The sequence below is a fragment of the Charadrius vociferus genome, unplaced genomic scaffold (genome assembly GCF_000708025.1).
Source record: "Charadrius vociferus isolate BGI_N301 unplaced genomic scaffold, ASM70802v2 scaffold749, whole genome shotgun sequence".
Taxonomy (NCBI): Eukaryota; Metazoa; Chordata; class Aves; order Charadriiformes; family Charadriidae; genus Charadrius; species Charadrius vociferus.
In genome coordinates, this window is record NW_009649942.1 from 1 (window position 1) to 23,190 (window position 23,190).

Here is a 23,190-nt window from a genome sequence, read left to right on the forward strand (position 1 = left end):
CTCACCTAGTAGTTAAAGCACTTGCTGAACCACACTAAGGGAATCAAGCTGCCACCTGTGCTTGGCCCCGGGCTGCCCAGGACCACCACTTGCTGTGCCAGTGCTGGGAGCAGAGAGTAGTGCCAAGCAGTGCGTCTTTTGGCTTGAGTGATTATAGATTGGACTTTTGTATATGGGCCTTGCCTTTCTTTGCATTTCTCTTCCATCTCCTCTCCTCTCCTCTCCTCTCCTTCCCTTGCTTCACCTTCTTTCACAGCCCCTCATGCCTCCTCTCCTTCCCTTGATTCACCTTCTTTCACAGCCATTCAGTTTTCCCAGGACAGGGTTATCACAGTGTACACTTACTCTCTTCAGTTTCAGTAGAAGAGTATGATGCCAATGGTATTTGAGGTGGAAGATCCCACAAAGGTGATTTGTGGGAGGAGCTGAGGAAGGGTCACCACTGTGACGGAAGGCTGGGTGACAACAGTGGAATTCTGGCACTGCCTGAAACAGGGCTCAGTGCAGCTGTTGGACCCCAGGGTTTGGCTGCAAGGCCAGCATGGAAGGCATGGCAGGCACTGATCCTAGCAGGAAACTGACTGGGCTGGTGGTGCATTTTCTTTAGGTGCCGAGAACCCTTCAGAAAGCAGCCAGGCCCAAGAAGGCTTTTGACTATTCCAGGGCTCAGAATCCACTTAATCAAATTCTCTGTCTCCCTTCATACTAGACCTTGTATGCACTTCCCACTTCTATTATAGGCAGTCCCAAGCCTCATCATAGGACTGAGCTGAGATGATTATTCATGCAAGAGCACATCCTGGAGGATGAGAACATTTCTTCAAACTCACCTGTTTACAAGGAGAAAAAGAGGAGCAAAATAGATGAGAGGGTGAAGAATTGACCTTGTCCTGTACTGCTCCAGGCCTAGAGGAATCCTTTGTGTAAAGCTCAGATGCAAAACATCCCAGCTAATAATATCACCTGCGTTTCAGATTCCTTCATTGCTATCTTTTGAGTCCTGTGTTTGTGCCATGTTCTTTCACCTCATTTTGAGGGCTGGAATGAGAATTCCAAGAATTTCCATGACAGGAACACATTATTGCTGTCATAAGGTGTGTCCAAATTGCTGAAGGGTTCCCTTCAGACTGGGGACATTGGCCTGGGGCACTCCTGTGGGCTTGTGTTCAGCCCAGTTGGCAGGGAAGGCTAAGCTCCTCCCAGCCCTGCAATCCTTGCCCAAACATTTAAGTATTCTCATGTGTGAGGTCAGCTGCTGTTCTACCTGCAGAACTCCTCCTTTGGAAAAGGTGCCTTCACCTGGGCACTGGTAGAGCAAAAAGACGTATCAGGGAACCTATCAAAGGCTGGCTGTGAGGACCAAGGGATGTAGGGCTTCTCTGCTGGGGTATGGGGTTGCCATTTCCTGAGCTCCTATTGCTGTGTTGCACAGGACTGGCACCCTTATTCCTGTCAATGCCCCTGTGATCTCACTCAGCATAGTTGTATCTGTGTCTTTCTGAAGAGCCATAAGAGGAGCAGCAAGCACTGCCTGTGTTGTGGCCATGGGGCCCGGACCATTGCAGACTAACTTTTCTTTCCCCATCCTTCCCTTTCTTGCTTGCTCTCTCCCTCTGTACATTTTCCTTTCCCTCTCCCTTCTGATCCACTTGGACTAATGTTTCACAGCTGTGTCCTTGAGGGAGTTCTCTCCTCTGCTGCTGTGCAAAATTTCTGCCCTGGCAACACAACTTCAATCAATATTTCAAAGGTGCAGCCGCTCTCATCCTATTAATGTTAATAGGCACTCCTATTCCCTCTTCTGGCTGGCACATCCAATGAGGCATGCTGTGGCCACTGATTTCTTCTTGTATGTCAAAGCTGCCGAAGACCCCTCTTTCCTCCATTCTGGCTTTGATTTGTAGATAGTTGCACCCAGGAGACATCCTGGTTGACAGGAAATTGGAAGCAGGATGCAACTTTCTCAGCTGCTTTGTGGGCCCCAGCATGAGGGCCACACACACCAGGCTGTTTCCTGGGATGTTTGAGCAACAAGACAGCACAATACAGTTGTCCTCTAGAGGCATCCTAGCGCAAAGTGGGGGTCATTATTGCACTGTGGGACCACAATGATCCAAGAACTGAGAGCTCTTGCCCTCACCACCTTGCAGTCCCCAGCCCTTGTGTTCTTGCTGAAGAGCAAGGAACAGGAAGTCTTCTTCCACAAGAACTTGCATCACACCTCTAGGTTTGCTTGCTGGCATCTTTCCTTGCACTGTTGCTGTCTCTTGCTTTCTTCCAGACACCACGGGCCAGACCACTGTCGCCCAGAAAAAGGGCCTAGTCACAGTGGGAGAGAGACATCTTCCAGACCACCCGCGCCTACCAGAGCTCTAACTTTCACACTGTGATCTGGTACTTGCAGAGGAGATGACAAGTTCCCCAAGTTGTTGTCATATCTGGCAGCAACTGGCTCCAAGGAGAGCAGCCCATTCACCAAGTTGCCAAATACCACAGTGAAATTCAGCCCCCTGTGTTAAAAGAAGTCAAGATCTCCTCATACCTCTGTGCTATGCATGATATCCTAGTGCTTGGACCTTCCTTGGCTGCGCAAAAGGGAGCAGGTGGAAGGCTGAGCTCTAGGGAAGTGGCCCTCAGCTCTCCCCTGGCAGTGTTATTTCCCCTATTCATCCAGGGATGTCCAGTTAGAGATACCTTTTCTCATGCAGAAAAGAACTTGATGAGTCTGGGAACAGAGCACAGAATCTTCACAGATGGGGCATTTCTGTAGAATCTAAGGCATGCTGCTTCAGGGGAAACTGGCACCCTGAAACCAAGAAGGGAAAATCACCTGGTTTGGGAAGCAGATTTTCTGAGTGTTTTCTCATCCTTGTGACTATCTGCATAAATTTGCCCCCACTCAGTGGGAGCAGACCACAGGAGGGCATTTGGCTCAAAAGTGCAGCAGTTTTTCTTCCGGATAGTTTTACAGGACAGGACCAGGAGTGAGGTATGATCCAGGCTCTCACTGAACAGGAGATCTTGCTGTAAGTGACTCTGGGTGAGGCTGGAATGTAGCCTTCTTTTGGCAGTTGGTTGTGGTTTAACCACAAAGCCGCTCACTTACTCTCCCCCAGTGCAATGCAGGAGACAATCAGAAAGGTAAGAGTGAGAAAACTCATGGGTTGAGATAAAGACAGTTTAATAGGTAAAGCAAAAGCAGCATATGCAAGCAAAGCAAAACAAGGAATTCATTCATTACTGCCCATGGGCAGGCAGGTGTTTAGCTGTTACTGGAAATGCAGAGCTCCATCACGTGTAATGGTTACTTGGGAAGACAAACGCCATAACTCTGAATGTCTCCTCCACCCCTTATTCCTTTTCCCCCTGGCTTTTGTTGGTGACCAGGACATCATATGGCATTGGAATATCCCCTTGGTCAGTTGGGGTCAGCTATCCCAGCTGCATCCCATCCCAACTTCTTGTGCACCCCCACTCTACTCACTGGCACAGAGTTTCTGGGGCAGGCCGTGGAAAAGACCATGGAGGAGCAGATATCTATACTGCAGCCCAGGAGGATCCCACACCAGATTGGGTGGATAGTCCCTGCAGGAATGGTGGTCTGTGTAGAGACCCTGCTGATCCAGGCTCCTGGCAAAACTGTGGCCCCTGGAGAACCCACGCTGGATCAGTCTTATTTGGAAGGACTGCAGCCCATGACAGGATCCATGCTGGAGCTGGTCTTGAAAGGCTACAGCATATGAGAAAGTCTCATGCTGCAAATGAGGAAAAGTGTGAAGAACAAACAGAAGCAGAAAGGACCTGATGTGTACTGAACACAACCCCCCATTCCACATTCCACTGTGGAAATTCGGGGTGGAGGAAATAGAAGAGCCGTGAATGAAGGAGGGAAATTGTGTCTGTGAAAAAGAGATGGGGATGAAGAGAAGGTATTTTAGGGTTTTTTTGACTTGTTCTCACCATCCAGCTCTCCTTTAAATTGACAAGAAGTTAAAAGAATCTTCCCCAAGTCAAGTCTGTTTTGCCTGTGATGGTAATTGTTAAGTAATCCCTCTGTCTTTGTCTCAACTCACGACATTTTACACCTTCCTTTCCCTCCTGTGCTGTTGGGGAGGGAGAGGGAGAGAGCAAGGAGCTTGGTGGGTGTCTGGAAGCCAGCCAAGGTCTTTGGGGTTTTGCAACAGCTATGGGAATTAGAAGGGCCAGGAGTCTTTGTCATTTACTTGCATTTTTACTGCTTTCTCTCTGGGCCATCAGCAGCAGTCTCCTTTTCCCACTGTTGTCGAGCTCAGAGGGTGGTGGGCAAACGATGTCAATTGTCCTTTGTGCTTGTGTACCTGGGAGCTAGTGGTGGGCTTGCAGCTTTTCTTTCCCCTGCCATCCATCCCTCCTTGATTCTTGTTTCCAGCCCATCCACTCCCAGTGTTTCACAGATAGGTCAGTGCAGAAGGTCTCGGCTGTCGTTGGAGTCCCCAGTTTCTGAGGTTCAAGCACCAAAGGCTGTTCCCCTTGAGCTGTTGGCTTCAGGAGAGCTGGGAGCTAGGAGGAGGGTCAAAGAACAGTTCTCCCCTGTTGGCATCCTGGCCACAGGCCCTTCTGTGCAAGGCTGAGCTCTGGGGAAAGGGCCCTCAGTTGTCCTTTGACACCCCTTTTCCCATTATGTGCCCCAAGGTTGGAAAAGAAAGATCCTCTTCCTGCGAGGGGCTGGGTCAGTGGCTTCAGAGCAAAGCAGATGGTGGCTGAAGAGACAGCTTCTGCCATGGAAGTGTTCTTCCCCTTTAACCAAGGAGGGGATTGCACTTGCCATGAGCTGCAAAGAGAGAGCATGGACTGTTCTGATCAGGGCTCTCTCTACAGTACCATGGGAGGAACCGTCAGTCGCTCATCTGTGTCAACTTGCAGGCCCACGCAAATAACCTCTCAGTCCTGGAGGTGACTGTCTGATGGGAGCTGGGGATTTGCCTGACACCGCAGCTCTGCAAATCTGTGTAATGAACCGCTGGGGCTGCAGGGGCCATCGTATGGGTGTGATGGAAGAACAGGGCACTTGCCCTAGCTGTCCTTGCCCTTGGATGCGTGCCAGGCCCCCTGTTTCCGGGGATGGGTGGGAAGGTGAGGAGGAGGAGGCTCAGGGCCCTAGCCAAGGTGATTTCTCCTACCGTCCCCTCCTTCCATCCTTGTGGCCATTAGCCCTGCAAATCTGTGTATTGAGCCACTGGGGCTGCACGGACCACTGTATGGGTGTGATAGAAGAATAGGGGACTTGCCCTAGCTGTCCTTGACCTTGGATGTGTGCCAGGCCCTCTCCTTCTGGGGATGGGTGGGAAGGTGAGGAGGAGGAGGCTCTGGGCTCTAGCCAAGGTGATTTCTCCTATCGTCCCCTCTTTCCATCCTCGTGGCCATCTTCTGTCTGAGCCTTCTCCCCCAGCACAGCTCCACGCAGAGCAAGAAGAACTGCCTTGAGTGCTTGTGGGGCTGCTGACTTCCCAGGGCCTCCTGCAGTACCGGAGTCCTCCCGTGAAGACAGCACAAGTTGGTATCATCATCTGTAGGGCGTGCTCTGAGGCCAAGGTCAATATTAGTGGGCAGAGATGCAGCCAGGGAAGGGCTGATGGTGAGTGGCTGTGGAGGAGCCAGGGATGTCTTCTGCAGCTCCAAGGGAAAACAGAACAAAATCCAGTGCAGTGAGTCCCACCCTCCCCTTCCTCCACCTTTTCCCTTGAGCAGACTGCAAGAGGTGCCACAGAAGGAAGGAGGACTCGGAGGCCCAGGCTTGGATGCAGCACAACTTTAATGAGTCTAAAGAGGAAAAGGAGGTGGCTCAGAGGGAGCGGCAGGGGCAGCCACTAAGATGCAGTGGAGCTCCTGCAGGGTGTCCTCCTGCCTGCCCTGCACAGGGAGGGAGACCAATGGGTCGCCGCTCGGCTGGCAGTGGGAGGTGTTGGCAGAAAAGCCAAGGAAGAGGGAGAAGCAGGTGGAAGAAGACAACACTGGTCCGAAGCCCTATGTCCTTTCCAGCATCATGTTCTGAGATCTTGGGAGGTTCGTGCAGAAGGACATGCCAGCAGCTTTAGCAGGGCTGACATCTGTTGCCACAGTAGCGGCTGGTAATGCAGGAGAGGTCACAGCAGGAAGAGTTGATGGGCACTCCGTCACAGCTGAGGATGCTGCCAACGGCAGCGGAGGTGGAAGAGCCCACAACGGTGTTCTGCGGGAAGGAGCTGAGGATGGGTCCGGGCAGGGTCACCACCACGGGGGAGGGCTGGATGACAACGGTGGAGTTCTGGCACTGCCTGACACAGGGCTCATTGCAGCTGTTGGCCAGCGGGGTCGGGCAGCAGGGCTGGCAGCAGGGCTGGCAGGGTTGGCAGGGTTGGCAGGGCTGGCAGGGCTGGCACTTTTCGGAGCAGGACATGGCTCTGGGCTGGGGGTGCACCTGGGAGAGAGGGCAGGGGCAAGTAGAGCACAGGGAAACATGAGGAGGCAAAGGAGAAGAGGCTTCACACTCACCTGATTCCCAAGGAGCAGGAGGCGAGAGAAGTGGATGAGGGAGCAGAGACTTGGGCTGCCTTTTATAGTAGCCCTGCACTGCCTCAGGCCCACAGGCATCCGCTGTGGACGTACTAATTTTCTGACGAGCTCACGTCAAATGCCAAACATCCCAGGTAATGGTATGGGCTGTGGCCTGGTTTCCTGCACGGCTGCCTTTTCATTTCCCGGCATTAGCCACGTGCTTTCCCATTTTAAGGCTTCTGTAGGTGCCGGGATGAGAGGCCCGTGGATTTCCGGGACAGAAACATGTCAGCACAGGAAGAAGGCTCAGTTCCAGCACTGATGGGGCCCTGTGTGGACAGGTGATGTCACTTGGGTCATTCCTGTGGTCTTGTTTGTGGCAAAGTTGTCTGGAAATGGGCACCACTCTCATGTTCCTTGTCACGATGCCCAAGGACTGCCATGTGAGAGGAAATGCCCCATCCTTTTCTCTTGTGAGCCCTATCCCTCTTTGATGGTTGCTCATTGCCGCACGCCGCTGGGCTTCTGCCTGGAAGGTTTGGCCCTGTTGCAATACTAGCAGTGCTCTCAGGACAACTTTGCTGGGCTCATTTGCCTCATCCCCTCTCTGTGCAGTCTCTGCGGCCCGGCTGTTCACCGGGGAACTTGAATCCTGTTCTGACAATGTGGTCCCCAGCATCTCCTGACCAGAGTCTGGAGTTGCTGTGGCCCTACAGATTTTTGCATGGTTCAATGCAGGTGTGCATGAGCACACATGTGTCAGTCTGCACTTGTGTGGACCTCACCATGAAGGCATGTGCAGGTTGTAGCAGGGGAACTCTCCCCTGGTGTGTCCTTGAGCTCCGCAGAGTAGCAGGTTGCCCTTGCCAGGGAAACATCATCTGCAGCTGAATGGTGGTGCCTTTGGCCTGGCAGAGAGGTGCCCTGAGACCTGAAATGCAGTCTCTGCCTCTGGTGCCCCCCATTTCTTGCTTAACATACAAGGAGAAAGGCCAAGAATGCCTGCATGGCTGTGCAGGCCATTGGCCCTGAATCGATCCCCTGATGATGCAGTGTTGCTGGGGACTGGGATGGGACACGGGCTCCTCATGTCCCTGACAATGCCAGCTGCACTTCAGCTCATCAGCCTGGTGCTGAGGGAGGCAGGGGCTGAGACCTCACACCAGAGGGGTATTGGACTAAAGGGACCGGGATCTAGTTGTGGCTCTGCTCTGAGATGTAGGAGAGTTGGACAGACCCCACTGAGACGTAGCATAGCTGAAGGGCTGCCCACTTGCTTTTGCTGACTTTGCTGAGAGCGTTCCCAGATGGTGCTGGTGGGAGGCTTCAGCCAGGGCCAACTCTCCTGCACCTGGGAGCAGCTTTTAAACCTAAGTTCTAGTGCTTGGCCCCCACCTGAGTTACATCTGCAAGTGGTGACACATCTGTGCCTGTGTCTGTACATGGAGCCCATGGATCTCAGTTTGGACCCTGACTTGAGGGTGAGTTCCCATCTTGACCCGAGACCTGCCTTGTTTCTGTTAATGCACCTGGTGATCTCTGCATGTTGTTTACCGCTGATTATTGTCATGAGACCTCATCCTCACCTTGACTCACTCACCGACACACTGTTGTTGTTGTCGTTTAACCCCGTCATGCAACTAAGCACCATGCAGGCCCTCAATCACTGCCCTCAAGTGGGATGAGGGGGAGAATCAGAAGGGTAAAAGTGAAAAAAATCCTGTGTGGACTTGAAGACACTTTAATAATTAAAGAAAAAATGCAAGAAAATAAGAAGAAAAAACAACAACAAAACCCAAAGGAAAATAAAAGTAAGAAAAGTGATGCAAAAGAAAACAATTGTTCACCACTACGAAGTGTCGGATGCTAAGCCATTGCCCAAGCAGTGGCAGCCCCCACCAACCTCACCCCCCCAGGTTTTATTGTGGAGCACAAAGTTACACTGTATGGAATATCCCTTGGTCAGTTGGGGTCAGCTTCTTGCACACCCCCAGCCTGCTCGGTGGTGGGGCAGTCCAAGGAGCAGAAAAGGTGTTGACGCTGGGTAAGCCCTGCTCAGCAACAACTAAAGCATCTCTCTATTTTCAACACTCTTTTCAGCACAAATTGAAAACATAGCCTTATACCAGATGCTGTGAAGAAACCTAACTCTATCCCAGGCAAAACCAGTACATACTCCACCTCTTATTCCATACCATTTACATCATGCTCAGGTCCACCACTATCTAATACATCCTCATGAATCACCACCCACTCTTCTCATCCTTTTATATACACACAGATATAATTCCCTTCCTCAATGGACCACCCCTGTATAATGTCTGTAAAATTTCCATAAATGTCATTTGAGTTCATTTAGTTCATGACTTTGGGCTCCTTCTGTTACGGTGGTCACTTAGGACAGGAAATGTGGTATGTTGCATGGAATTACTGGAAACTGAAGCCAGCACAAGTTGCATCACAGCTGCACTTGCACTGCTTCTTGTGAGGTTTGTCCTTAGTCGGTTTGAGTGGTTCCTGCTGTAGTACTTCCTGTAATGTTCCTATAAGTCAAATCATGGGTTACAACAATTTCAAGGTATACCTGTTACAATGTCTCCCCTGTCCCTTTGGTCTACATGATAGAGTTTAACACTGGAATGAATTCCTCCCCTTGCCCCTACTTTGGTGTGGACTTATCCAAAGACCACAGTCCTGTAGGGTTGTACCTGCTGCAGTGTGGTCTCATCTATGAGCCACAGGCTCTTCAGGTGTATACTTGCTGTGGCATAGACTTATCCGTGGCCACAGATGCTTTGAGGTTTTCCAGCATGGCCTCATACACAGCCACTTGAGCTTCAAGGTGTATCTGCTGCGGCATGGACTTATCCTTGGACCATGATCCCTTCAGAATTATACCTGCTGTGGCACTCGTGTAACCACAGCCACAGATACTTCAGGGTGTCCTGCTCCCATGCGGACTCATCCACAGGTCACAGTCTCTTTGACTCAAGGGCAAGAGGGTACCCAGTAGCAGAGCAATGGACATGGTGTAAGGGGAATCCCACCTGGTCCAATGGGCCCTAGTGTGCTTGAACCCCTATGTCAAACACAACAGTGTCTTCAGGAGTTCCTTGTCTGCACCCATGGGATCGTGGATGCTTCAGGGCTGCCAGAATTTTAATCATTACCTTGAGATGAGGGGGGAAGTCGAGAAAGAAATTGTCAGGTATCATAGGAAAAAATACCTAGATGTGGGCATTAATTGTGAAGCCATATGACCTTACCACAAACTCAGTGGACATTAACAACAGAAATGAGCCAAATGCAGTGACGTGATCATGAACAACAGAAGTGAGCCAATTGCTTGAATCTGTTGTGTAATCTGTGTGGAGTCAGAGGGTCGTGGGACACTGGAAAGCTCCACTTTATATGATGCCCTCACAATGCCATACCCTGTTGCCATCAGCTCGGCGCTGACAATAAACTGTAGAGTAAGGTTGCAAGGTTGGGAATTCCTGCATGGGTTTGTAGTGAACGTATATTTTGGGTTTTCAAAGACTGTAGACCACAACTCACAAAGGTTATGGGATGGCTGTCTAGTGCCTTAGGACCTGGGGGCTTGTGGGTTTGATTTCTGGGCGTTGAATCACTAATGTAATAGTTAAGCTAATCCCAATCTGTTAAATTCAAATTCAGAGAGAAACCGTCTAATGCTGGCCATGATAACTCTTCTGAATTAGCTGAATAGAACACTTGTGGGTAATGCTTGGACTCAGCCTGCAGCCCCTGACCACAGGTTGACTTCCTGGTGGTGTGGACAGACAGGAGACACTGGACATGCACATCTGCAGGCTCACCTCTAGCATCCACTCCTGCCCTTGGACTGGAATGTGCTTTGGAGGGAGGCATTGCTTTGCCAATGAAAGGCACAGTTTTGAAAAAGAGTAGATAGGAAGGACACAGCAGAATGGGAACCACTGGCAACTTTGTGCCCCAGAGAGGGTCATTACCTCTTTGCTCTTGGGCAGTGAGAGACTACGTGCTGTCCACAAGATAGGCCAAGATGTAGATGGGGGATCTCCGTGCAGCGGAAAAGACCTTCTGGCTTTGTTTCAACTTCCTACCTGGGGTAAGTTGATTTCCACAGCCCCATACCTGGATAGCTACAGTCTTCCCTCTGAGACTCCTCCAACTCAATTACTCTGATGTGCTGGGATTGTTGTTTCAACCAGTGCCCAAGAACAACAGTCAAAGCTAGTGAGACCACTTTTGAACATAGAGCTGCCCAGAAGAGACAGCTCACAAATGCTGCTGCGTGCAGAAGCACGTCCCACTGTAACTACCGCATCTCAAGGCAAGGTAGGGGGAACTATTGTCACACAGAGCCTTTCAGCATCAGAACTGAATCCTGGCACTGATGAAGCCTTAGAGGGCCTGTTCCCAAGGAAAGCTACTCTGTACTTGGGGAACATCAGGTACCACAGAGCAGCAGTGGGAGTTTGGGAGCTGTTTATGGTCCTGGATCTGACCTGACCCATAGGGATGTTGGTTTCAGGTGGAAATGGGACTTGAATGTATGGTTTACTGTGGCCTGGCCAAAACTAACTTGTCAATCACCTCAGCTCTGCCTGTCTGTGCAACAGCTGGGTGAAACCAGTTGCTGCACCAAGTAATCATGGTGTTGCATGGGGGTCTTGTCCCTACTATCTGTGCCCATGGGAGCTGGCCATGCTCCTACTTGGAGGCTGTTTCTGAAGCTATCCTTCAGGGCAATCTTCTGTCTGAGCCTACTCCTCCAACACAGCTCCACTCAGAGCAGGAGGGACTGTCTTCCCCAACAGCTTGTATCACCTCCTGCAGTCCCCCAGCTCCCCTCTTGAGGTCAGCAGAAGGCAGGCTTCCCATCTGCAGGACATACTCCAAGCCTGAGGAGGCATTTCTAGGCAGAGATGCATCAAGGCAGTCCCTGGTGGCCACTGTCATTTGGCAGCTGGCAATGTCTTTCTCAGATGCAAGGCACAAAGCTTCCCAGGGCAGTGTGCCCCAACCCCTCCTTCCTCTCAGAATAGTGAAGGTTGCCCATGTGTCCTTACGTCATGTTGATTTTACTAGAGCAATGCTTTTGTCTCTTAGTAGCTTGTGAGAACATCCTGAGAGAGAAGGATGACACAGAGGCTCAGGTTGGTATGCAGCAGAATTTTAATGATTTAAAAGAGGGGAAATGAGGTAAACGAGTAGAAGATCTGATGCAGAGAGCGCCAGATCATCCAAGAGCCTGTGCCCTGAGGCCAGGGTGGAGTTCCCAAAAGGTGTCCAACTGCCTACCACTGCAAAGGCAGTGGTGTAGCAGACCGCTCCAGGGCTGGCTTTGGAAAAACCCATGGCCCTAGGGACCAGAAGACAAGAGGAAAAACAGAGAGAAAAAAAGTGAGAAGCAGCCAAGTTATACATAGGCCAAGTTTTCAGAGAGCCCAGGAACGCTTCTTCCTGCTTTCCTTTGCAGGTGGAGCCATGGATGCTCAGTCCCTCTGAAAGTGATGACCCAACGCTCTATCCTCAGACCAGCATAATCTTCTAGATTCCTCGGGGTCCTTCTGTGTGAAGTCATCAGTGGCTTTAGCAGGGGTTGCACCTCCTGCCACAGTAGCGGCTGGAAATGCAGGAGAGGTCACAGCAGGAAGAGTTGATGGGCACTCCCTGACAGCTGAGGATGCTGCCAACGGCAGCGGAGGGGGAGGAGCCCACAACGGTGTTCTGCGGGAAGGAGCTGAGGATGGGTCCGGGCAGGGTCACCACCACGGGGGAGGGCTCGATGACGACGACGGAGTTCTGGCACTGCCTGACACAGGGCTCATTGCAGCTGTTGGCCAGCGGGGTCGGGCAGCAGGGCTGGCAGGGCAGACAGGGCTGGCACTGGTTGTAGCAGGACATCTTGTGGAGCTGGAGGTGCACCTGGCAGAGAGGATAAAGATGGTGAGGAGCATGGGGACACATGAGGAGCAGCCTGTCTGCCCACCACCAGATAGCTAAGGCTGGTGTTGGGCAGGGAGCTGGAGGCTGTGCAATGAGACCCACACGCCCCTTTGCCTGACCCCCCGGGCACCGTGCAGAGACAGCCAGGCCCAGGAAAGCTCTTTCCTAGCCAAGAGGCCAAGAGTCCCCTCAGCCCAGGCTCAGCCCCTCTCCACACCAGACCTTCTCCCTGTTTCCCCTCCCAGGACAGGCAGCCCGAAGCCCTAGCATAGGAAAGAGCAGATATTATCTGACATGTCTGTTGAGACATGGCTTCATCATGTACGAGTAGGAGAAGCAGAAGGGGCTTCGGACTCACCTGGTTCTCAAGGAGAAGAAGAGTGAAGTGGATAAGAGACCCGGGACCTGCATTGGCTTTTATATTGGTCCTGCGCTGCCCCAGGCACAGAGGTAGCCCTAGCAGAGTTAATAATTTTCTGACAAGCTGTTCTGAAATGTATTAAATCCCAGCTAATGATACAGGCTGTATTTTAGTTTCCTGGTGCCTTTTCATTTCCTTGTTTTTGCCATGTTCATTCCATCATGGATATTTGTTTTGAACATTGAAATGAGATTTCCTAAAATTTCTGGGGCAGTAACATGTCATTGCGGACAGAACACTCAACCCAATTGCTGGAGGGATCCCGTAGAGTGTAGGGACACTGGCCTGGAGCACTCCTGAGGGGTTCTTTTCAGCCTCATTGGCAGGAAAGACCAAGCTTCTCTTGGCCCTGCAATCCTTGACCCTACGTAAGGACATGCCATGTCCTTTTCCCTCTCTCCCTCCCAGCCCTTGCTGATTGTTACTGGTGTTTGTCTTCTCAGGCAGGTGGACTGCACTGCTGAGTTTCAACATTTCTCCTTCTATCACCAACCTCGGGAGAGATTTACCAGGCTGTTTGGCTTCCTCCCCTCCCTAAGCCATGTCTGGGGATTTCCAGCCAATCCATATTATGAGCCTTGAGGTTCCCTGGGGTGCTCAAGCCTGCCAAGGTTGTGCCTAATTAAATCCATAGGTGGTCATGTGTAGGCATTCTTGCTTGATGGGTGCACTTATATGTATGATAGATTTCTTTGAATGCAAGGTGTGGACAAATTTGCATGCAATTCCATGCAGGTGAGCATGAACACGTCTGTTTGTATATAGCTGACTCTCATCACCAGATGTTGTGGTCATGGCAGAGGCCCTTTCTGCTTCTCTGTCCATGAGCACCACAGAGATGCAGGTTCCCCAGGCCAGAAAGGGCCTAACTTCAGCAGAGCAGTGACAGCTCCCAGGTGGAGACATGCCCCAGATGCAGGCATTGAGAAGCAGACTGTTTGTTGTGCCCTTTGTCTCCTGACCTTCAAAAGATCGTGTTCTGCTACTGCAGACTTCAGAGACCAAAAAGGACTGTTTCACTCCAGTTTGGAAATTCTGTGTAACGCAACATACCAATGGTTGGGGTTCCTCAGCACTGTCTGTGCCCTCAGGCTACGTTACTTGTCCTCTCTTTATTTTTAAGGAGATCAAAAGAACATCAGCTTTGTGTCCAGGGACAATCATTGGGAAATCCAGCCCACCTTGTGCAGAGAAACCTTGAATGGCTTTCCTTCCAGTGCTGTGTTGGTGGCACCTGTCTCTGGGGAGACAAGAGTTTAAACTACACAGAGCAAGGAAGGCAGGAGAGATGGTGACCATGGCCAACCAGGTAGCAGAGGGAGGCAGTCAAGGTGGGGAAGGCTGGAAGCTGGTGACTTCTGGCAATAGAAAAAAGACTTCTGCTCCACCTGCACACTTTAACTTCAGAACAGGTGCTGTCACCTGGGAACTGTTCAGGACAAGAAGATGCATAAGGGAATTCATCAGAGGGAGCTGTGCTCAAATCATTTTTCCTTCATGAAGAAGAGAAGACCTGTGACATCTTTAGGAGACTCCCTATCTTAGAAATCTTAAGCACCAGTCTGCCAACCCGACTTGGTGTCTTGGGAGGTTTCTTGATTGCCAAAGGGCAGATGCAATATGTTTCAGAGGGACTGCCAGGCTTGTCCTACCTTTGGAGTATTGCGCTGTGCTGCTTTTCGATGTGGGCACCAATGATAATGGCCGAAGTGTTTCTATAATGACTATAGAGCCCTGGGGTGAAGTAAGGGTGCAACAGCCCAAATTGGAAAGGTTTGAGTAGAAAAGAACTCTTCCAGTGGATCAACATGCTTGGGTTTGATGGCCAGAGAACTGTGGTGAACGAGGACTACTTATCAAGGATGAGAAATTTTTGACAAAGCCATGCAACATAGTCTTTGCAGTCAGCCATGCTAACAAAGACAGCGTAACTCTAAAGTAGGTATGGCAGGAGAGGTTTACCATGAAGGAAAGAGAAGTGAGAGCATAAGGGGTAGAAGAGAGAGCTAGAAAGCTATGCCCATGCCCTAATTTTGGTACTGCACTAATCTTACTTTAAAACATACTGCTTTTAAAAGAAAATGGGACAACAAACCTGTCCCCTCCCCACACTGTAGCAGTTGAGCACATCACCATGAACTGTTGTCCAAGAAGTTATTTCAGGTGAGAAATGCCCCCCATCCCCAAGAACTCACAGCTTTGTTCTGCCAGCCCACTCTTACATCTGAGGCGTAGCAAAGGTGACAGAGGGGTTCATGTGACTGTACTACTCAACTGTGGGTGACACAATGTGGGTCATTCTGTGTGATGGCAAATGTTCTATATCTCTGCAGACAAGTACCACTTGTAAACTGAATACTGCGAAGTCATGCTTAGGACTGTGCTAGTCCTAGTTACGTACCCTCTCACAACCTCATTATACAGCTGTTGGCTTCCTGCCAAGACACATATTGGTGCATAGAAATGCTCCTTATGTGGACACAACACACAGGAAAGTGTTCCATCTAAAACGTGGGTCGTATTCATGACTTACTCCCTTGAGCTCACATCTTAGGCCTGCGTTCCCAGACAAGCTACCTAAGAACTTTTTCAGGTGCTGCAGCTCAGCCTGCGTGTCTGCACTTGCTAGGTGACAGCCTTCTCCACATTCTAACTCAGAGGCACCTCATTACTCTCCCCAGGGAACCCAGGCATGTGGCCTTCCAGTGTCCCACCCCCTTCCGCAGCCTGTATAGTCCTTTTCATTCAGTCAGGAGTCTGCATTAGGATGCACATGCCTGGCTTCAGTGGAGGATCTTCATTTCTCACCTCCAGGCACCAGACTACCTTACAGGGAGCTCTTCATCTCCTTAGGCTGACTGTTGATTCTTTATGAGACCTTCTTCCATCTGTCCCTTGGCTACATGCTCCCAGAAAACCTCCACCAAGAGCAGACCGGACAGCTTTGTCCACCTTCTGGGATTTTGTGGTTTTCCCCTTCCTCCAAGCAGGCATTGAAGGATTGGCCACTGGGACGCAACAGGAAGAATGGAAGGTGTTAGGTTATGTGGTAAAATCACAAGCTGCACACACACAAAAGAACACAAAGAGACAATGGCAAGCACAGAACATCTAGTCCCAGGACCGTCACAGGAGAGTGGCCAGCCAATGGGCCATCTCCACAAGCCCAGAGGAGCATAGAGGCACAATGGCAGGTGGGGGAACCCAAAATTATGTATTGAGAGGAACAGACACCCTAGGCCTCAGTGCCTCAGTGCCATTGTCTAGATGTGAGACCCATCAAGATGAGTTAGTGGGATTGGCAGGGTAAAAACATGTTGGGATTGCTCAAGGCTTAGTATGGGATGTTTAGGGGAGGAACCAAAGGTGGGGAAAGAGATTTGGGGAGGAACAAATGTGGCAAAACAGAGGAATAAAGGGATAAAAAGGACTGGTCACACGTGAAGAGGTGGATGGTTAGTAAACTTGTCTGATCATGCCCTGAGCCTAATAATTGCAGTGTCTCCTATCTTCCTGTTAAATGCCATTTCTGCTTATTTCCCAGCATGAGAAACTCTCTATTCTGTGTAAATCCATATGTATGGAGGTCTAGGTGCCAGCAACTGGAGTGTCACCTTGGGTAAGAGAGCCCATACATCTGGGGTATTCATGTCTGCTCGTGGATCCAAAGGTCAGTTACTGGGTAGACTGTCTAAGCCAAGCTCCAAGGTCCACATGGTATACATGTATACATATATTTCCCACTAAATGACCTTCTGATGAGCCAGAGAGAAACAGGATCATAGAATCAGAGAATAGTTTGGGTTGGAAGGGATCTTTAAAGGCCACCTAGTGCAACCCCCCTGCCATAAGCAGGGACATCTTCAACTAGATCTGGTTGCTCAGAGCCCCGGCCAACCTGACCTTGAATGTTTCCAGTGATGGGGCATCTACCACCTCTCTGGGCAACATGGGCCCGTGTCTCACCATCCTCACCATAAGACGTTTCTTCCTTATATCTAGTCTAAATCTTCCCTCTTTTAGTTTAAAGCCGTTACCCCTTGTCCTATTGCAACAGGCCCTGCTAAAAAGTTGGTCCCCATATGACGGCCTTAGTACTCTTTTGTTTTCATATGGGTGCTGAGTGTGCCTGCCTGTGTTGAGCTGTGTGGTTTGCTTGTGTACGTGTGTGTGTGTCTGCTTACTTGGAATACATTCTGAGCCTTAAGCCTTTCTACTGGTTCAATCTGGGCGCATGGAACTATGGAAGCATTTCTACTGAGCTACCAGATTTGGTACTCCTTAACATGAAGTGCTGCAGCTCTTCAAGGAATCTTAGCCATGTAGGTCATATTCAGGTTGGCCTTCAAGCTAAGCTGGAGGCGAACCTGATCACAGGGATAAATACTCTGCATGGTACTGTTTGCCTTCATGTCTCCCATCTGCATTTATGCGGTCACTAGGATCACTTAATATGACAAGGAAATCAGCAAGATAGGAGGACTCATCCTGGAAAGGTGGCAGCTGGGACTTTCCTTTACATCGCCATTTTGTAGATCCTGCCCAAGAACTGGTGTTAACAATTGCCCATTTTTCATTAGCTGGGGTTCTTTCTAGCAGCAGTCGTTACAAATTGGACCTGATGACTAAGGCACTGTGTCTAAGTTGGGGGTTGAAGGAGAACAGTTTCTTTCCAGGAGCCATCTATTCCAGCCCCCAACTGCAGGAAAGGATTTGTTAGTGGGTGCAGAACACCCTCCAGAGGATGTAGCATGAGGTCTGTATCTCCTCTTGGTCATGTTCAGCGCCTATCAGAGAGAGGTTTCTGTAGCTTGGTGTTCAAGGTATTTCCCTGCGCTGGGTGAGGAGCAAAGGCGTGAGGGCATGTGTACTCAGTCTTCTGGGACAGTGGTGGAGGAATGGTCCAGGGGGAGCAAGTCAGACATCCTGAAAGTCCACACCTGGCTTTGTTTTCTGAAGTTAAACAGGCATAGAACTGAATGACCATTATAGAAGCAACTGCAATGGGACCCTGAAGGAGTATTAAGCCCTTGGAAACCTGGAAAGTTAAAGAAATCATGAGAGACTGACCCCACCAGAGAAGCTGACCCATCTTAACTGACTTAAGGTTGTAGAAGGCTACATGATTACACTCTGAACTGGGTCACTTAATTTAAATCCATCTCTTTAGTTAGGACAAAGCCAGGTCTTGGCTAAAAAGAGCATGAGCAGAAGCTCATCTTTAAAGTCCACAAGAAATCAATGGCCTCTGCTACACACCTGTTGATTCATCTTTCCCTTGAGTCTAATATTGGTGTTGAATCTGTGCAGTTCACTGCACTATTGAAGAGACTTTAGACAGAAATGGATCCCCTTGGCACACACTAGTCCACCTAGAGTTCCTGGAAGAACAGCTGTTCCATGGTAGTGTGAGAAGAAGACTCAAGGGTCCTGCTGACCAGGTTGCGTGCCATGATTTAAAGGCATGTGTGCAATTTCCTTAGGGAGACCTAAAGGCCACCCAGACCTGCCCCAGCTGAAGTGTGGAATGTTTTTTACCACTCATTAAGACTTGGAAGATAAGTCATTCCCATGAGTCTAATTAGAGTGCTTTTCCAGTTTGGTTGGCTTGTTTGTTTTTCTTGGCAGGGGAGATGGTAAACAGGAGGATTTTAATAAACTCTCAAGACAATGGCATTTCCTTCTGTCTTCTTTTGTCTGAGCCTTTGCCTTTTGTTTCTAGTAAAGACAAGACATCTTGATTTTGCAAATTCAGCGGATAAAGGTGCCTTCATGGGAGATAGACTATCTACCTCTGGTGAGAATCCTCTAAGCCCAGATAACTAGTGAATTTATCAGCCACATTAAACTCCACTTCTGCAGCTTGTATCGCCATGGTTGCTTTATCAAATGATCAGAAGTGAACTCATAACCTGCCATACCAGCACATACAAGCACCTCCATCCAATTTCTGAACCTCACACTCATGTCCAAAGTACTCTAGGGAGAGAGAGGTGGCAGGGAAAGGGGTTTTGTGTGCAGGAAAGAAGTTGAGCAGGCTGCTCTAACCAGCTGCATCTGTCACACAATGTGCAAGTAAATCACCCTCCCTTGGAGTCAACACAGGAGTTTTAGAAAGTGATTTTGTCATGTCCTGCATCTCTGTTTTGGCCCTGGACAGTGTAGACAGTGTCTCTTTGGGTAGAAGTCTTCTAAACAAACCCGTATGTCTATGAATTTTCATCTGTCTCAGCCAGCTTTAGTCTTTAAACTCTCTTGAGCATCACTGGGAGAAGAACTGACCCTTCTAAAACATGGTTTGCCTAACCTGTACAGTAACTTTTGGAGGAGGTGAAATAAGGCCTGAGTTTGCCCATTTCTCTCCACTGATGATCAGTGAGTGGAGCAAAGATGAACAGCTCAGGTCAAGACACATGCTCTAGAGGTCAGGGAGATCAATTGCTTTCTAATTAGAATTATATCTCCAAATAAATATCTGAAAAAGTCTCAATTAGCTCAGACAAGCTACATCCTGGAACACTGTTTTTGTTCATTTATAACATGAAAGGGAGTTTTATGAGATTGATTCCTTGCATATGTCTCCACTGAGATGTTAAAGCTACCTGTGGGGTATCAAAGGCACTCATCTCAGTTCTTTCCTTCACCCATGCACATAGAGCAGAACTTTCTATGGGTGATCCCTGATGTCCTACACTGGATCACACCTCTCCATCACTGACAATATCTGTGTGAGGGCACCAGTTACCTGATGCACAGCTCAGATCTTTATTTAGATTGTTATGATTCAGACCTTAACTGTGATAGATCCTCTGACATCTAAAATGAGGTAGGATGAATTAAACCTTAATATTTCTGTATTTAGACATCTATATTTGCCATCTACTTATTTTCAGCTCTGGAGATATCACAATCTTCACAGCCAGATGTTTGACACTTCTAGTCTTTTGGAATGTTTCCTGTTAGCAGCTCAAATGTGTGGGGTTTTCTCTTCATAGAACTGGAGAGAGGGTCAAGAGCTTCTGGGAAAGGCTTGGAGGGCAGACCAATATGGTGATGTCATACTGGATATTTACTACAAGCCACCTGATCAAGGAGAGGAAGTAGATGAAGGCTTCTTCAGGCTGTCAGAGGAAGCCCCACAATCACAGTTCCTCATTCTCCTGGGGGTCTCTTCCTGTTCCCTCTCATATCTGCTGAAAGAGCAACACAGTGGATCACAAGCAACTCAGGTGATCTGCAGCATATTAAAAACATTTTTTTAATGCAGGTGATCCACTGATCACTGATTGGGGTAAATTATCTGCTTTACCAGTTGCTCACCTAAAAGGATGAACTGGATGAGGGTATAAAGTCTGAAGGCAGCTTTGGCTGCAGTGAGCATGAGATGGTAGAGTTTAAGATTCTGAGAGAAATGGATCAAGACATGGATTAAGTAAGACAAATAGTAGCATCAGAACCACGACAGCAGAATTCATCTGGTTTAGGGATCTACTTGTCAGCAGATGGGCTACCCAGGAGGAATACGGAGACATTGATTTTACCATATGTCTGAGCCCAGGGTAGAATCTGCATGAGGGAAGCATTACGCACAGAGAAGAAAGATTACAATAGGGAGCACACAATCAAATTGGGCCTACACAAGTCCAGGGAAGCAGATGGGATCTAAGGTCAATTTTTTACCTTATTTAAAAACTGGTCATATCTTAGGATAGGTCTAAATAATCTTAAATACGTCTCAAATGCTTCCTGTGAAAACTAAACTTCTCACCACCCAACACCAACTCCATAAGCAATCTGGATTCACTGTCAATAGGCAAACAGTGAAACAGAGTTTTATGACTGTCATAATAGTGAAAGGGCCTTCTCCACTCCACATGATTCCCCCATACACTGCAGACGGAATGAGGTGCTCTGAAGGTATACTGTGTGTGACCTGTGTTTAGCACTGATCTCAAGGTGGGTTTATGACAGATGTGTTTCCGCTGGAGTCTCTGATGTAACAGGTGTGAATGGCCACAGTTAGGGCAAGGGGCTCTCTCAGACACCTTCACCTTCCTTCCTGTGTCCATTTGCTCCCCATATGCATACAGGGCACTGCATTGTGTCCCCATATCTTCCTGACAGAAACACCTGCAAGTCTGGGATACTCAGTGATATCTCAAACCAAAGGAGGCACCAGCAGGCATGTGAGCAGCTTTGTTGAGCCAAGGATCTCCACTGAATAAAAGTGACACCAGGGTCACGGTCTGAATGTCTGTCCTGGTTTGAGGTAAAACAGGAGATCCGGAATCCAGTTCCCATCCATCACTGAGTACAGCCTGGGACTGCCCCAGTGCCAGCTGGTGTCGTGATTGTCATCTCAGGAGCTTGATACGGTTTTGTATACATTTCATTAATTCTTTTTATTTTATTATTAATATTTCATTAAAGTAGTTTAGTTCCTTCTAAACTCATACGTCTTTTTCCCTCCTCTGCTTCTCTCTTTAAAGAGAGGTAGAGGAGAGCATCTGTCGGTCCCATCTGGGGTCCCCTAGGTCCCCAGTAGCCGATTTGGCCTAAACCACGACAATGACTTTCTCACTGGGAATGTGCATGGCTAAAGGAAGATAGTTCCCACCCCAGAATCTTACAGTCAGAAAAAATGGTGCCACACCTGACCCAAGACCAAGGTCACATTTCAACCCAAATTGCTTTATTTACTTCCCTGATAAAGAAAATTTCAGCATTTGGTTTCAGTTCCCACATACAGCAGCCCCAATCATTCCAGTACCTCTAAGGGAAAAGCAAGCCAGAGAAAGATATGACTGAATCAAAAATCTCTTTCTCTCTCCCCCTCCTCTCCTTGGAGAGAGAGGTGGGGGAGGGCATCTGTTGTTTGCTTCAGTGGCCAAACCACAACAACTACCTTCTCTTCTCAATTGGGCATGTTTCCCTAAGGCCCTCTTCTACCTCTGCTTCTTGCCATTGCACATCCTAGGTGGAAGGCAGACACTTGCAGAGGTACTCCTGGGACGGAGCACAGTCCTTCCTATGTTCTCTTCATCAGTTTGCAGGAGAACCAGATTTGTGCCCTGAAATCCATGCCTAGTTGGAGCTGTCAGTGCAGGCAGTAGCCCTCCTGAGCACCCTCCTCAATGCCCCCTTGACCTCTCTGTTCCTCAGACTGTAGATGAATGGGTTGATGAGAGGTGTGAGGACTGTGTAAAAAAAAGGAGAAGATTTTGTTGAGCTGTCTCAATGGCACTGTTCTGGGCAGCATATAAACAATGATGAGGGTCCCATAGAAAACAATGACCATAGTGAGGTGAGAGGAGCAGGTGGAAAAGGCCTTGTGCCTCCCTATGCTAGATGGGATCCTTAGGATGGCAGCTATGATGCAGACATAGGATGCCAGAGTGAACAGAAATGGGAAAACTACATCTGGGAAAGACAATATGATAATAAGAATTCTGATCATCCCAGTGTCACTGCAGGAAAGTTCTATCAAAGGAGCTTCTTCACAGAAGAAATGGTCAATTGCACTGGGGCCACAGAACCTTTGGCGAGATATGAAAGATGTGACTCCTGTAGAAATTAGCAGTCCCGCACCCCATGATCCAGCCACCAGTTGGAGACATACCTTCCAGTTCATGAGCCCTGAGTAAAGCAGGGGTTGACATATGGCCAGATACCGATCATAGGACATGGCAGCCGGCAGGTAACACTCAGAAGTTGCAAAAGTGCCAAAGAAGAAAAACTGTGCCATACATCCCTGCACAGAGATGCTTCTGTCTCTGGTCAGGAAGCTGACTAGCAGCCTAGGAAGGATGGTGGAGCTGTAGCAGGTCTCTAAGCTGGACAGATTCACCAGGAAGAAGTACATGGGTGTGTGTAGATGTGGGTCTGTGACCACAAGCATAATGATGAGAATGTTCCCAACCATGGTCACTGCGTATATAGTCAGACAGAGGAGAAAGAGAGGTGTCTGGAGCTCACAGGCATCCCCCAGTCCCAGCAAGAGGAACTCCATCAGCAATGTCTGGTTGTCCCATTCCACTCCCTCCATGCTGTGTTGTAGATCTTTCTCTTTCTTTTTCCCAATTGCCAGGCAGGAGAGCTGCAAGATAGAGCTCTTGTTGATGTGTGATTTCACAAAGGAATTGTAGAGGCAGCTTCTAGAGAAAGCATGGATGCTCACATACACCTGAGAGTTTTCATATTTTCTGTAAGAAAAACTAAGGGGAAGGAGAGGAGAGGAGAGGAGAGGAGAGGAGAGGAGAGGAGAAGGGAGAAGAGAAGAGAAGAGAAGAGAAGAGAAGAGA

General features: G+C 49.1%; 2 protein-coding genes across 2 annotated transcripts; both read right to left on the reverse strand.

The window, feature by feature from the left end:
* Positions 1-12,111: 12,111 nt before the first annotated feature.
* On the reverse strand, positions 12,112-12,472 carry LOC104292112 (feather keratin Cos2-3-like). The gene has a single exon (XM_009891435.1). It carries the CDS (start codon positions 12,424-12,426, stop codon positions 12,112-12,114), a length of 315 nt encoding a protein of 104 aa, XP_009889737.1. The 5' UTR covers positions 12,427-12,472.
* A 9,501-nt stretch (positions 12,473-21,973) lies between these two features.
* Positions 21,974-22,934, reverse strand: LOC104292114 (olfactory receptor 2D2-like). The gene is given in 2 exon segments (XM_009891437.1): positions 21,974-22,099; positions 22,101-22,934. Coding segments are annotated over 2 exon segments (960 nt in total).
* Between the last annotated feature and the right edge of the window lie 256 nt (positions 22,935-23,190).